The sequence below is a fragment of the Camelus bactrianus genome, chromosome 15, assembly GCF_048773025.1.
Source record: "Camelus bactrianus isolate YW-2024 breed Bactrian camel chromosome 15, ASM4877302v1, whole genome shotgun sequence".
In the NCBI taxonomy this organism is placed as follows: domain Eukaryota; kingdom Metazoa; phylum Chordata; class Mammalia; order Artiodactyla; family Camelidae; genus Camelus; species Camelus bactrianus.
Window position 1 is genome coordinate 13497508 of NC_133553.1, and position 16067 is coordinate 13513574.

The 16067-nt window shown below is 45.5% G+C and overlaps 1 protein-coding gene across 7 annotated transcripts in view; it reads right to left on the reverse strand.

The window, feature by feature from the left end:
- Nucleotides 1–16067, reverse strand: part of SH3YL1 (SH3 and SYLF domain containing 1) — a 46126-nt gene that overhangs the window by 13826 nt on the left and 16233 nt on the right. For all 7 annotated transcript variants that reach the window (XR_012499147.1, XM_074341584.1, XM_045518713.2 and 4 more), the window contains 5 exons: nt 13647–13757; nt 10635–10748; nt 8454–8518; nt 2330–2442; nt 1354–1482 (listed from right to left, as the gene is read on the reverse strand). Coding sequence is in view for 6 of the 7 variants with exons in the window: in XM_074341584.1 (XP_074197685.1) it covers nt 1354–1482; nt 2330–2442; nt 8454–8518; nt 10635–10748; nt 13647–13757 (532 nt within the window). In the remaining variant the exon portion in view is untranslated. The remainder of the gene's footprint in view (nt 1–1353; nt 1483–2329; nt 2443–8453; nt 8519–10634; nt 10749–13646; nt 13758–16067) is intronic.

Here is a 16067-nt window from a genome sequence, read left to right on the forward strand (position 1 = left end):
ACAACCTAAAAGTTGACAGTTATGTTTTATTCGGTGGACAATTCTGAGGACTCAGCCCGGGATGACAGCCTCTCAGATGGCTCTGAGGGGCTGCTCTGAAGAGGCAGAGGAGAAGCTAGGATATATAGAAGCTTTACAACAAAGACCAGGTAGTTGGAACAATAAAAGATTACTTGTTAACTAAAGAAAACCAGGCATCTCAAGTTAAAGAATTTAGTGCTTTTCTATGTATGGGAGGGAGCAAATATTTGGGCTCATTGAATTCATCCCTTTGACAAGCACCTAGCCATGTAGGGCCAGTATCCTGTCCCTTCTTATTCTGAGTCCCCTCAGAGGGCACCACTGTGAGTGGCTGCAGAGGATGGGCTGCAGGCTTGTCTTCCCTGGGGGGTGGCGGCAGCAGCTGATGACTTGATGGCTTCAGCATTCTTTGTTTACTGATATGGCTTGCAGTATTTTTCATTCACACTGCAAATTTTCTTTCTGTAGCTTCCTCACCTCTCAGCCTTCACAGAATTGAAGAGCGTGAGGGTCTGGGTCTGGATCAGGCTTTTTAAAGAGTATGTTACAGTTGATTTGATCTTGATTCAGACCACTCAAACTTTCTCCGCGTCAGCAGTAAGGCTGTTTCTCTTTCTTAGCACCTGTGCGCTCACTGGAGCAGCGCATGTAACTTCCTTCAGGAACGTTCCCTTTGCTTTTGCAGCGTGGCTCTCTGTCTGATGCAAGAGGCCCAGCTTTCAGCTCGGCTCAGCTTTTCGGTGTGTCGTCCTCACTGAGCTCAGTTTTTCTAGCTTTTGATTTAAAGTGAGAGACACGACTCTTCCTTTCACTTGAAGGCTTAGAGGCCACTGTAGGGTCATTAATTTCAATGTTGTGTCTCAGGGGACAGGGAGGCCCCCGGAGAGGGAATGAGAGTGGGGCACGGGGGGCGGGGGTGGAGGACAGCTGGTCAGGCGAGCAGCCAGGATTCACAGCATTTAAGTTCTCCATCTTTTGTGGGCGCAGTTCCTGTAGCCCAAAACAATCATAATAGTAACATCAATGGCCACTGATCACAGATCATCACAGCGTGTGTAATAATGAAAAAGTTGAAGTAGTGCAAGAATTACCACAATGTGACACAGAGACATGAAGTGAGCAAAAGTGGTTGGAAAACTGTTGCCGATAGATGTGCTGTGCACAGTGGCCCCAGTCCTGCCTGTAAACAAGGCCGTGTCTGTGAAGCCAGCAGAAGGATGTCTGCCTAGGCAGGGTCCTCCATGCACCCTTCAGAATGATACGAGTCCACCAAGTACCATCTGCTCACCACACACTCTTCCAATCGATGAGCATTCTCTGCCTTGCACTTACTTTCGATTAGTTTCTTTCCTCTCAATCAAGCAGCTACCTTCTAAAGATATGCCAGCAAAGAGGCCTCGAGATTTGCAGTAAGTAAAGACAGCAGCTGAGCTTCTTAGCGAGACATTTCCTTCTAAATTCCTGCAAAACAGAAGGTCATGCATCACAGAATGGTGAGCACCTGCACTGAGAGCTGACTGCCCAGACCGCGCTTCTGACCCAAAAGAAAGACCTTGCTCTGTGCTGACTCCAGTGCTTCCATGTATTTTGCTTCCTGCTGGTCTAAGCTAGGCATGTTCAAAGCAGTCCTGGCAAGGACATGGTACGTACGATGTGCAGAGGCGTGTGGCGCTGCAGAGAACACGTGCACAGCTGGTGTTTTCCAGCCTTGTCTTCCCTCCCCAAACAGGGAGACGCGTCTCAAGAATCATGGGCTGTGTTTCTCTCTACAGCTAGTGTTTGCATGGAACTTAAGAACATTTTTAGATGATTTCACTGTGTAACTTCTGTAAATAGTCTCAGTTTAAAATATTTAATTGCTCAATTAACCCAAGACTAGTTCTTCATTAACAGAGAAGTAAGATGCACTGTAAGTATTGTAAACACCACTTGAGTAAAACACTTCCATTCCAATTTTTCACAATCTAGTTTGAGAAATAGCTTTCTCTCCTGATGAATGCTGCCCTTTCTCAGTTGTTTAAAATTGACTCAGCTCCTTCAAAGCTTGAAGGTAAATTTTATGTTCAATTCCAATAGATACAACAGCTTGCATTTCTGAAATATTTAGTTTCTGTTTTGCATGTGCTAGTTTCAAATCTTCTCTTTTGATCACACTGGCTGTGTTTTGTAAATTTCTTATTTGGAAGCTACCTCAAACAAACTAAATTATAAATTTGCTTCATTTTAATTCACGTTTTCTCTTAATGCAAAACAATACTGTGAAGCCTTTACTGCCCAACACTGTGCAGAGAGCATTTCATGCACTCACCGTCCCAAGGGCCCAACCGCCACAGTAAAATTCCCTCCGAGTGTCAGGTTGCCGCCCTTTGCAAAGGCTTCTACTGCTCGGTCGTAGTTCAGAATTATCACTAAGTCTGACACCTGAAATGTAAAGTCCCACTTATTTTAATGTAATTATGTCCAAATATCATATAAAACGTATGTCAGTTAAACTCAAATATACTCTATGTAACGTAGCGAGACAATGCAGACAGAGAAAGGATATGAAAGAGGAGTCACGCTTTGCTGTCAGCTGAGGGTTAAGGGGCTGCGTGCACAGGTACTTAGACAAACGCGTCTGCTGGTCACCACCCACTGCGCACAGGCGTTGGGTTTATGGGCACCTGCACTGTCTTCTCACTGGCCTGTAATGGCGTGGTGACCACGGTTTATGAGGTTGGCAGGCCGTCCCAGACACAACTGGAACAGGTCAGGCACAGCCACATGGGAAAGAGCAAAGGCGCCTCCTCACAGTAAACACTTCAGGAAAGAGACACTGAAGGATACAGAACGAGGATCAAGGTCATAAGGTCAAAGGCCAGTGGGGATACAGCTCCTGGGACGGTTCCATACAGATGTCCCTGGCGATATCTGTGCAAGTCCATGCGTCCACCACTGGGAAAATGTACACATTGTAGGTCACAGACATTCAAATATCAGGGAGATTAGTCACCGTTAGTTATGACTATCGCCATGGCTTAATTCTTTAAGTAAAAGCAAAACCAGAATGAGGGAGGGCTCCTGGGGAAGGCGTGTTCTCCAAACTCCCCGGGGCCGTGGCAGAACCACGGTGAGGATGGAGCAGTGTCACCACCCACCAGACAAGAGGCACCCACCAGCCGGGTCCTTGGGTGACAGAGGCCCGAGTTTCCACCCCAGGTCCTCTTCCCAACACAGCCTTTCTGGGGCACGTTGGCTCTCTGGCTTCTCCATATTTAAAGTCCACATAACAGGACCTGCCCCACTGAACTACTTCTGCTTCTCGCACATGGTGTGACCTTGGGCAAATGAGCGAGCAGCTCAAAGCCTCGGCCTCCTTCTCTGCAAAGTGGGTATAATAATAGCAACCACATGTATCAGCGTTTACATATTCATATACACATGTGTGTATACGTGTGTATACATATGTACACAGATACAAGCATGTCTGAAGGCTGAGCTGAAATCACTGTAAGGCCTGGCATGTTCAGCACATTTCTTTAAGTCGGCAGAGGCCAAACACATTGGATTATTTACATTGTTCTTTAAATTTTTCTAAGTGTTTTAAAATCGATGTTTTCGTCTAACAGAAGAAGCTGATTATTACCAAATGCGATTGTCCTTGGAGGGCCCAGTGGGATTCCTGATACAGTTTAATCTGAGTCACTTTATGGAAAAACACACTCCAGTTCCAGCTAATTGACCCATGAAAATACTTCTCCATGACTCATGTCAATTGTTGTTTTCATTTCACACATGGACGATTTTTAAGGATCATGGTGCTTAATGATATAGAATTATTTAGCATTTCTTAAGCAAAGTTAAGCAATTTTGCCAATGACTGTATAACCAAATCTTAAATACTTCTAAAAATAACAGATATGAGTAAAGCGTAAAGGCTGGCACGTCCGCACTCGGAAGTATAAATCTCCAGCCGTGACCCTGCAGGCCCTCTGGCTGCCATGGACCCTTCTGCTCGGTGCATCTCAGTAAAGTAAGCAAACAATCAATCCTTTGCCCTTCTGTCCAATCTCAATTCAGTTCTCCTGAAATAAGAGTAAGATGGTCCTGTGCTCTTTGGTGACACAACTATAGACAAAGAACCAGGTCAAAAGGCCCCCGGAGGGTTTGAAGAGGAGCAGCAGTGCTGACGGCTCTAGGCTTGTCTCCACAGCGTGCAGTAGAAAGCAGAACCGATTTCCTGGGAGAAGATGGGGGCAGCGGAGCAGGTGGACAGGATGTGACAGACATTTGAGAATCTGATGGAGGCTTCTTAAGAAGTTTGCATTGCGATACAACTAACAATAAATAAGACGTGAGTTTTACAATTAAATTCAATTCTTAAGCTAAGAATTTACAAAACACAACTACTCTGCAGGAAAAGCTGGGGAGACGTGCTCTCAGGAGCTGCAGGCCTCCTCCTGACGCCCTGTTCTGGCACAGCGCTGCCCTGTCTCCCTCCAGCGTGTTGACCCCTTCAAGCCCACTCGCTGAGCCCTGTGCCGTCACCCTGCGCTGAGCTGACAGCTCACAAGTCCACAGCCGGGCCTCCTGGAGAGAAAGCCCGCGCCTCCTGCCTTCGGTTCTCGTGGGACCTGCCCCACCCCTCGCCTCCGCGGAAGCTGAGAGGGTCTTCTTTCCTGTCCTCGCAAGCCATTCTGCCCGGAGTCAGCCCCTCCCCAGAAAGCCCCGTCGTGCGGTGCTGACCGTCACACCCCGGGACGCGGCATCCCCAGTCGCAACCTCTGCCCAACCCTGAGGGCCCCCCTCCACCCCGCACACCAACCTCAGGGGCTTAGAAACCGAACTCTAGTCTCTAACAGTAGCCCCTCAGTGTGAGCCTAGATGCCGTCCTCATCATGAAGGTAAGAGAGTTTATGCGAATTCCTCCGGGAAGAGCTGGGTCACTTTCCTCAAGCCACAGTCTTGGGTGAAAGTAAGGTGGGCCAGACTTGACGGCCCAGTGTGGGCTCTGGCTTGGGACGTCCAGCGAACCACTGGGCAGTCCAGGGCATCAGGGTTTTCAGGGCTTTGGGCTCTGCTATAAATGCCCTGAAAGGAAACATTAACAATGTTTAAACCAAGTCTTAGGTTACCTTTCCCTCCTCCATGGACTTGTACGTGTTTTGTTTGTTGTTGTTTTTGCTTTTGGTGTGTGTGTGAGTTACACAACCTTGGGAATTCTCAGCAGTTCTCATAACTGGACCAGTGCCATAGTCTATCTCTAACCAATGTCTGAGCTGATGAAGGCCAACAGGTCTTGTCAAAAAAGGATACAGCCCCTAACTTGACACCTTTGGAACCGAACCTGTTCTAGGTTCCAAAGCAGAGCCTGAATCTAGAGTCCTGGTGATCAGACCAACATCTCACATGTCCTGAAGATGTGCCCATCTGTGGGAGCAGCGTGGTGGGTGGAAGCTCACTGGGTATCCAGACACAGGAGAGGGTTTGGCCCCACCACTGTGGGCACTGCTGGCTCCCCAGCCTCTGTGTGACGGTGGTGAGAGCGGCCGTCCCCAGATGCCACTCCCTTGCCTCTGTTTTGTACCTGCCTTCTCCTCCTGTCATCACACCAGGGCAAGTTTGGACCTTGTTTGGACCCTTCAGCTTCTCTGTCCTGCACCCCTTGTAGTATTTCTCCTGAGGACATTTGCTCAGGAAATCACGTGCACCCAGACCCCTGTCTCAGGCTCCGTCTCTAGGGAGCCCAGTTAGAGACAACCACACACCACCTGTGTGATCCTTGGCAAGACACTGCCTGCACCCTCCTCCCTCATACAGGCCCTAAAATCCATAGTGTGTTACACAGATGGAAGTTACAGCTAGGACCAGCCGGTGCACTAGAAGTGAGGAGATGCGGGGTGTGCTCTCCATGAAGTACCTGCGGAACCAAGAATACGTACCTCAGCTTCTCAGAGCCTTCTTGGCACCTGCGCAGGGAGGCCCAGACAAGACGCCCTATAAGGGAAACAGCACCCAGTGCTGCCAATGACCCCCTGGCTGGGTGTGGGACCAGGGCCTCCTGTGAGTGACCAGCCTGTCACCTTGGCTGCCTGGTACTGGAGCAGCCTGTGACTCAGCAGCTAATCCACAGAACGAGGGTGCAGAGAACCACCCTCCACGGCCGTGGTGTGGAACTGATGCTCTAAGAATATACGTCCAAGTTTTATGAAAACATTGGCTATTATTGCTCATTGTTCCATTCTAAAACAGGGTGGCGGACAGGTACATTATTTGACAAACGTTGAATAGTCTGCACCACTGATGCCAGTGCTTTCTGCGTGCACGGCGACCTTGCGTGGTCATGGAGCCATTCACATCGTCTCCCAGATACAGAGGCAGATTATCCTGCGTGTCTACCTGGCCGGTCTGTGGATGTAGGGATGGAGGACACATGGGCTAGGTAAGGGCCAGATGAGAAAACCCACAGGCTGGTGCTGCTGTCCAGCCCTCCGTCCAGTTTGGAGCAAGCGTCTGGAGGAAGAGGAAGGCCCGCAAGGAGCCTGATCTGCCGGCTGCTGCAGATGGCTTCCCTCCTTAGAGGAGGATGCCGTGTCTCTGCTGCCCTGCAGCTCTGGGGCTGCCGCACCTGTCGGAGCCCGAGCGGGTGGACAAGACCACCGATGGTGGATGCTCCGGCCACGTGGCCTGCAGACTCCCCGCCTCCCCACGCAGCCTGACACAGCAGGCAGAGCCCTGGGCACACTCACAGGGCCCCAGCACACACACTGGAAGGGACCGACCGCAGCACACATGGCACCAGAGGACGTGTCTGTGGGTCTCAGGGGGCCAGTCAGGCCATGTTCAAGAGGCACAAGCAGGGTGTCCAGCCCCGAGGACAGTCCTCTAATCTCCACTTGAAATGGGTATTTTTAAAAGTCATCTTCTATGCGAGGTGTTTAAATGGAACTCCAGAGTTATGAGGGTAAGTTAGCATTCAAAGTTCCCACATATGGCAAATATAAATAAGCATTGCGAAGATAAAGATCTTAACAGTAAAAATTATAATAGCTTATGTCACTCTGAGTATTTTTTATGTATAAACTCATTCAGTTAATAAGCCCAGAGGGAAGGCTACTTCATCTCCCCTTGGAGGTGAAGAAGCTAAGGGCAGAGGGGAGAGGCGAGCTGGCTGACACCACAGCCAGGAGGTGTGCAGGTCAGAGCCAAGCCCAGCGGCCCACTCATGAGTTCTGCTCTCACTGCACTGCCTTTGGAAAATAATAAAAAATACCATCTTATAAAAAGTTGATTTAAAATCTTTCTATTACATTTACTGGAGGATAGGACTACCGTTTACCTGCACTTGTTTTTCCAGGCTATTAATGTGCATTATGGCCAAAACTCCACAATTTGCAAAGAACCAGCATGGAGACTCGTTTTAAGTCTTCAATATATTAAACTTACTGCAGTGATTACTACTTAGTCTCTTGTCATTTTTAAACAAACGCTATTTGAGACGGAGCCCCAACGCGTGCCCCTAGCCTTGTGCATGGAGTCGGAGGCTGTGACTCAGGACCACTGGCAGGGACATACATCTGTGTGCAGTGCGAGGGGCTGTGAACAGGGACACACAACAGCTGCTGAAAAAGCGCTTTCCACAAGAGTGCGATGTTTCTGAAGGCTCTGACTTGGCTGAACATACAAGAAAAAGGCAGCCATGATTGCAAAACTAAAATGTGTTCCTCTGTTTAGAAGACAGATTTATGCAGCAGCAAGTCAAGTTCCAATAAAGATGGAAAACAGTATCAGAAATACTTCCAGCTAATAAGTCCAAGGACATGTAAAGCTACGACCACAGGGCAAATTCATTAAAGGAAAGCTTAGGAAGAAAGTGACTGAAATTTGAGAAGAAAGTTTTTTGAGAACATTGGATTGATTTACCGATCACTTAGCAACAAAGCAGCGGATGAGCGACAGCGACCCTGCAGCAGATCTTACGGGGGGACCTCCAGGAACACGCTCTGTGAACACGCTCTCCAGTCCGTGCGCTAGAACCATGATCGTTAGGAGCAAAGCCATCAAGTGAAGCAATTCGAAGGTGATCTTTACTGGCAGACTTTGAAGCAGTTTGAACATGGCTGTAACTAAGTGGCTTTGCCGCCAGTGATGCCACGCACCAGTACGCTCTGCACTTGGAAGCCATGACCTGCCAGTTAGTGTGTCGGATCTGAGGTATCTGCTCTCTGTAGGTGCTGAAGGTGGAGACGGTGAGATGCATGAAAGAAACTGTGCTCTCAGGGAGCGAAAGGAGAACGTGGTACACATTACACAGCTTTAGGCAGAGATTCAAGGAAACAAAAGGGAACAGTTTCCACAGGCAGTGAAACAAGAACGGTCGGAAACCTCTCCACTGTCCTGAATCAGTTGTTTCGGAGAACACAGCAACGGGATGTGCACGCATCACCACTCACCTCTATTCCCAGCTCAAATCCGCCACCCAAACCAGCTATGCCAATGGCCGAAGGCGCAGACCATTCTAGTAAAAACAAACAAACAAACAAACATTAGTCTAACATTAAAACTCCTTGGCACATAAATACGGGGAGGAAAAATGCTAAAATGTGAATGAATAGTGTTTCTTTTTAAAATAATGAGACTTTGGCATTTTTGCCTGTTTTTAAGTGCTCTTTAATAAGCATGTATAATTTTTTAAGTTAAAAATAGTTGAAAGGTATTAGATATTCACATGAGCCTCAAAGATTCATAAATCCATGTATTCTAACCTTTCCCTATACAAATGCATAATACCAAACTATTGAATTCTCACCAATTAAACATACATAGCATTTGATAAATTCAACTATAAATATTTATAATGTTTTACAAAATAACTGAGCTAGAATTCTAGGCTTTAGTTAAAACTTAATCATTGTTACGAGAACAAAAAAGTTCTAAAGAGTTTATTATAATCACTTCTTAGGGGAATACGACACTAAACTGTTTCTGTTGTAAATCACCAAGGTCAAAAACTGTTTTGACATCTTTTGTGCCTAGTAGGAGCACAAGAAATAGGTTATAAACTCAAGATTATTAAAATTCTTAACAGGACACATTTCCTTACATTTGGAAACTAAGTAAAATAATTCCATTTGCGTGATACGGTACATTTCAGGATTATTGTTGCTTATTTTCCTGATGTAGAAACAGTTATGTTAAACACGTCTAGGAAAGGATAATTGGGGGCGAGATGGTCCAGATAAAGCACTTTGTGAAACTGCGCCTCAGCTGCTGAGCCTAGTTTTCCTGCTCGCGTGCGTTCTGGATGCCAGGATCGTGCTGGAATGTGTCCAGAACTGATCTACCCGGGCCTAGAGAAGTTTGGATCACAAAAATCAATGTATCATAATCCCAAGGTTGTTCTCCATTTCCTACGCTAGGGACTGTCCCTGCTTAAGGACCGCCCACCTGGCCAGGGCCCAGGGATCTGCTGAGCCGCGCTGTGTGGCTTTTAGATTACCTTCTGCAGAGTGAGCAGCTGCCACTTGGGAAGACGGCAGAGAGAAATTCAGGTATTTAACCCAGAAGGAAGGTCCCCCTGAGGTTCTGAGAGGAGCCTGCCCTTTTCCAGATGGTCACCTGCCCACCACGCGGACCTGCAGGGGGAGGGTTCTCATGGACTTGGAGCCCAGCTGGCAGTGGACTCGGTGTGAGTGCGCCTCCACTTCTCTGCCTGTGCTGCTGGGAAGTCTGCCCGTGAAAATGTGGGCAATGCTTGAGAAGAGAATTTGGCTGGTTTTGTTTCACAGCCGAGCATGGAGCTATGAAATCTGAACCACAACGTCACAGGAGACTCATTTACCAGGAGACACCATGCAGGAGACAGTGGCTCCCACCAACGCATGTCCAGGGCCTGTACCAGATCTGTCTATGGCCAGTGAGTGTTCCATGCTCTCTCCAAATAAAATTAAGTTATCTACACCGAAAATTGCTATAACAGAAAAATGTGTTCAACTATATAACTGAACAGGAAATGTTAAATTCATATAAAAAGCATTTTAGTTGGCTATGACCCACTCATGTACGTTTTAACATTATTATAAATGTTTGTTCTTGGGATTAAAGGCAAACATATTTTGATGTCTGAAACATCAAGTATTAGATTTCACCACAGAAAGTAAGACCAAATTATATTGATCTTGACATGATTCTGCCCTGGGGATATTCTTTAAAATGGTTCAGTTTTTGTGATCTCCCACAGAAACAATGGGGGGAAAGCGTACAGACGGCCCCTATTTCCTTATCAACTTCCATAAAAAAAAAGACACAGTCGCACCATGAAGGTGAGGGGTGAGAATTTGCATTTAACAACAGAAACGCAATGTTGTCACTGCTTAGCACCCGCCCCGTGGAAGGATGACAAACTGCGCAAGGAGGGAGAAGACGCCTCCACCCCGAGTCCCGCCGACGCGGCGGGGGCGGGGCTCCCTGGCCGGCGGACACCCCGCTGCGCCCCGGGGGGCAGCCGTGAGGCTGCCGGTTCCGGGGCCCTGGAAAGCCTGCCGCACTCCCTGTGAAGTGTGTGCACGGTGCAGACAGAACAAACACGAGGGTGAAGGGCCCCTGCTCCTCCGGGTGAGGAGACCCCGACTTACTTCCATCGGGAAGACGCGCCAGCACAATCCCACTGCCTCCTCTAGCGGTCACAAGAAATCCGGCTTTTATCACCGACAGAACCGCAAGGCCCTTTGCTTTAGCGATCACGTGAGCTGCAAAAGATGAAGACGCCAGGCAGGTGAGCACGCTGGACAGGCGGAAGCTAAACAGGCCGGTGCCCAGAGGTTTCCGTGGTGGGACCGGTTCTCCCAAGTCTCGGCAGCATGAGTGAGTGCGAGTGACACCTGCTACCCACAGATGGGACGGGCGGCCTGGAACCGCGCCTCCCACTGCTCCTTCCCGGGCTGTTACTTCTGCAGCGCTAAACAAACGCGGCCAGTTCGCAGGAACCCTGCAACAGCCACAAAAACCGGAACTTGGATGAGACTTTACTGACACCTAGTAGCAAGACAAACAATTCGGAGATTTCAATTAACTTAGAACATAATTCGTAATTAAAAAAACCCCAAAGTTACTATTTTGAAAGAAATTAAAACCCATACACTATCAAGGAGAAACTTAAAAGGTGACCAACAGGCCACTAGTGGCTTAAAGCCACATAGTTAAGTTCACCTTCTAACAATATGAAAATCTGGATATAAAACCAGGAAAATTAAGTGATTTAGCCACTTTAAAAAGTTTCTTAACTTTCTAAAGTGATCTCTCACAGTACTCAGGTAACACACAACAACTAGTACACCGAAAATAAAATTCAAAGTATTGGTTTATTCACTTTTTGGGGAAGTTCATTGTATAAAAAGAAGGTTGCTAATGTCTGCACCCACTAAACACAGTGCCTCACTGTTCTGTGGATTTGCTCACACAATACCACATCTTTCAAATAACAAAGGAAGCCTAAACATTGGGAAGTATTCTTGGACCCCAATATCACTTTTAAGGTAGTTTAATTTATCATCATTTTAGTCAAATATTCTGTCAAGGAAGTCAAACCAGACACTGGACTCAAATACACAAAAAAAGGCTTCATAGGTGTCCCTAGGAAAACACTAAATTTCTAATATATTATGTACACAATTTCAAAATTTAAATTAATAATGGCTCTCAGAGATGACTTGTCTGGGAGCATGGAGAAGTTCATACATATTCCCCCGGGGCTGTGGGTGCTGAAGCAGGGCCTGGCCATGACTGAGACCCTCTGCCCTGTTTTACAGGAGCCTAATTAGTATACCGCACTCCCGCTGCATGCTTCACCAAAGATCAGGAGGGCCGTTTGCACAGACCTGCCACAGGGCGCCCGCAATTCCACATGCCCAGCTCACTCTGTGCTGTGCGCTGGGGGCCCTTGATGTAACAAAAATGTGTTTTAAAATGAATGTATTTCCAATGTCAGGGGCGATTTTTTTTTACAGCCTTATCCACCCAAATTCAGGGACATTAAAATACCAATAATCCCTAAGAAACTTTCCAGTCAGCTTTTCCTTTGTAATGTGGGATGTACTTGACTGCAATTTTCTCTAAGCTTAGTTTCACGTACATCCCAGGGCCCCACACATCAGTGGGCAGTGAACTCACACCCTAAGCATTTGGTTTTAAAATATTTTGTGGATTTTATCTTGTGTTATATAATAGAGCTCCCTGGTTTCAGTGAAAGCATCATCCCAAGGAAGGCCCAGGAAAGACGGGGCTGGTCCTCTGGCAGACATGGGGCTCCTGTCTCCCGGCCCCACATGCACTGTGGGCACCCCCATGGGGTACACTTGTACCCGTGCTAGGTAAATGGATTTTCATTTTTGGCACTGTGCCCATTGAAAGGGAGTTGGGTGCCCTTTGACAGGAGGCAGAAGAAGGCAAGACAGAATTCTGCTGGACAAAATCCACGCAGAATCACCCATACCCAGATGTTTTTCTGGTAGGAAACACAGCTCAGCCATCAGCGGGGCTAGCCTGAAATGATACCCACAAATGTCTCTACCTTCTGCTTCAGAAGAGTGCTGCAGAAGAGTCAGATTTTCCTCAAGTCTTAAGCAGTGCTTCTCAAACTTGTACATGCATGTAACTCCCTGGAGACCTTGTGAAAAATGCAAACTGATTCCTTAGGCCCAAGTGGAGCCTGAGGTTCCACATTTCTAACAAGTTCCCGGGTGACGCCTGTATGTGTCCAGTCTACACTTGGACACAAGGCTCTAGGAAGCACTGTTTTCTTAAGATGGGAGGAGTGGCTGGGCCAAAATATCAACAATTATGATTATTAATATTATTTTTATAACAACAACAACAAATTAGAAAACTTTTTAAACATTTAAAGTTCTGTTAAATAACTTCAGAAAATCTGGCTTCAGAAATTAAGCTGGTTTCTTCAATGCAGGGTGAGAGCCATGCACCAGGAAGGAAATCAGCCCAAGCTGGTCTGTATGTGTGTCTCTTTGCAGGAGAGGATCATATGACACGTCTTTTAGAAATGACTGTAGTAGTAAAGAAGAGATAGCGGTTCCCAAAGGCTCTGGGCCAGGTCCTATGTGGTCAGCCTGACTGCAGGAGAATCACAGGAGAAATGTGTTAAAAATCTGCCCTCCTGGCCACACTGCTCTGGGATCTGATTCAGCAGGTCTGGGGGAGTTTAAGAACTTTAATGACTCTGGAAATACAGATATCCAGTTGTGCTGGGAATTATTGAGTGATGTCTTTCTAAACCACTATAAAATATAACTATCTTCTCTAGAAAGAGAAAACAACAAAAAAATTTTATGTATGAGATTAGCTAGTGAGTTTGTAAGATGAACTCCAAGGTCCTCAGGAATTGAAGACAAGGACCTGTGAGTTCAAGGAAAGTGGAAGTGGGGAAGGACACATGGCACTTAGGTCCGTGTGTACCAAAGGGGAGAGGGGAGGAAGTCTCAGGGGAGAGGGCGGGGGGCTGCCCAGGAGACCCACTGGGGAGATCGGCCAAGAGGAGAAAAGAGGTCTGAGGATGTGCTGCTCACAGGTGGTCGACTGCCTAAGACGAAGGAGGCAAAGGTAATTTAGGAAACCAACATATTTTATTTACCTACCAGGAATGATCTTATCAGGTCCATTTCTGGAAGTTATTTCTGTGAATTCTCTTAGGATTTTAGCAGCCTTTTTGGCTTCAGATTTCAAATTGGAAGGTATAGGGTTATTCACTAAAAGATAAAAAAAAAAAAACCTTTAATTAAAAATAAATAGAAATTAGAAATTTATTGTAATTTCATTTTTATCATATACAATTAAACATTAGCAAATTATATCCTACTAAAGGAAATGAATTGGAAATCCTTAATTATTGATCATTTCATCTCTATTATCCTAATAAATTAAATTTGGATTGGGAAACCTTAAAGTCTCAAACTCTCAGAAATTATAAAATCCTGGGATTCTAAAGGATCTTAAACACAATCTTATCCAGTCTCCCAATTATGTATCTTCTCCCAGTAATTCTTAACTCACCTCAATATTAATGAAAAATATTAAATTTTTAAGAATTAAAAAGATGTATTTTACAACTGTCTGTAACAGATAATATAAAATTTTATATATTTGGTTATTTTTGTCCAAAATGTTTGAACTATTTCCATAGATTCTCTGTATTAGTAAAATTCTAGTACACTCAAGAATTGAGTGATTACTCCAACTAATGAACCCTTGCATTTGTACAGCATTCTACGTTCTCAGCACTGCTTGGGTATTTATAAACTCACACGAAGGTTGATTTGTCCTAGCAGTGTTCATTCAACCTATTCAGCTCTGACGCATGTGGGGTGGGCCACTCCCTCACCACGGGACAAGTAACCAGAAGAGCCAGAGAAATCGAAAGGCTTCAGTGTAAAGTCTGCTGTTCAGACCATCAAATGAATTTTTCATTTCAAAGAGTGTGTTTTCAGTCCTGGAAATTCCATTTGGTTGTTTTCATTATTTCCATTTCTGTCCTCATTGTTTACATTGTTCTTTAAATCCTTGAGCATATTTTAAAAGGTACTTTTATGTCTTTGTCTGATAATTGCATCATCTCTGTCCCTTCTGGGTCTGTTTTTGACTGATTTTCCTTCTATTTATGGGTTATATTTTACTGTTTCTACCTATTCCCAGTGAAATTTGATGGTTGCTAGATATTGTGAACATTGCCACATTAAGTATCTAGATTTTGTCATATTCTTTGGACAGTGTCAATGCTTGTGCTAGTGTAGAGTGAGTTACTTGCAGATCAGTTGAGTCTTTTCAAGGTTTGCTTCTTTATTTTGCTTGGGTGTGTGTAGCCTTCAGATGAACATTAGGCTATGTTCCAGTGTGACTCTGGGCTCTCTCCTGAATGCCTGAGGGTCTGATGTGGTCTCTCTCCTTGGCTGGTTGGAACTGCTGCCCCCAACCCTGTGTTAGCTCTGAGAACTGTTTGCCTCACAGCTTCCTGATAGTTGTTCTTTGCCCTATCTTGAAAGTGTCCCCCCCCCACCCCGCCAACACACACACACACACACACACACACACACACACACACACACAATGCTTCATGTTCAGCCAAGGACTCAAGGGTCCCTCTGCAGATTTCTTGAGCTCTTTCGATCTTTGGCTCACCCCTTGCTGGTAATCTGCTCTGCAAATTCCAGTTGCCTCAGCCTGTCCAATATCCAACTGTCTCTCCCATTCAGAAAGAACACATGTCTAGGCTGTCCTCCCTTCTGGTGCTGCAGCCTGGAAAGCGCTGCCAGGCAGGAAAATGGGCCACTGTGAAGTTTACGTCAATTTCCCCTCCCCTCTAGGATCCTAGACCCACTCGCCTGTTGTCCAACGTGTGAAAACAGGTGTTCCATGCATGCTTCCCAGTATCTAGGTGTCTACAGCACATGGCAATTCCAGTACCAGTTTCTTTGCCGTGAAGCTCTCAGTGTACTTCAGTTTGTTCTTTTATGATGAGTAATACTGACTACTTTCCACTTCTGTCAAATCTTTTCCATATTATTTATCCATTTATGGAAGGTATTTTTCTGTTTCTTATTGATTTATATATCAAGGGAATTAACTTTTTTCTAGAATATGAGTTACAAATACTGATTTCTTATTTGTCATTTGTCTTTTCAATTTTCTTACGATGGTTTTTCTACTTTTTAAAAGATGAAATCAAAATTGTATTCTCTTTTAAGTCTAACAAGTGTCTTTTAACAAAGTAATTCTCAAATTCATATGGAAAAATAAGCAAGAAAAGCTAGAAAAAAAATGTGTAAAAGACGAATAATGAGGGGGCAAGCTCTGCCAGGAGTTTAAGATATTATAAAGCCTCGATAATTTACCGTATAGTAGATGCAAATACTGGCAAAAGTCAATTTTGTAAAATAGAAAATTCAGAAACTGACCCAAATATATAAATGCATTTAATATATGATAAAGGTTACACCTCAAATTAATGTGGAAAAGCTGTATTACACAATAAAGGTCTTTTGGGGGAAAACTTTCATCCACAG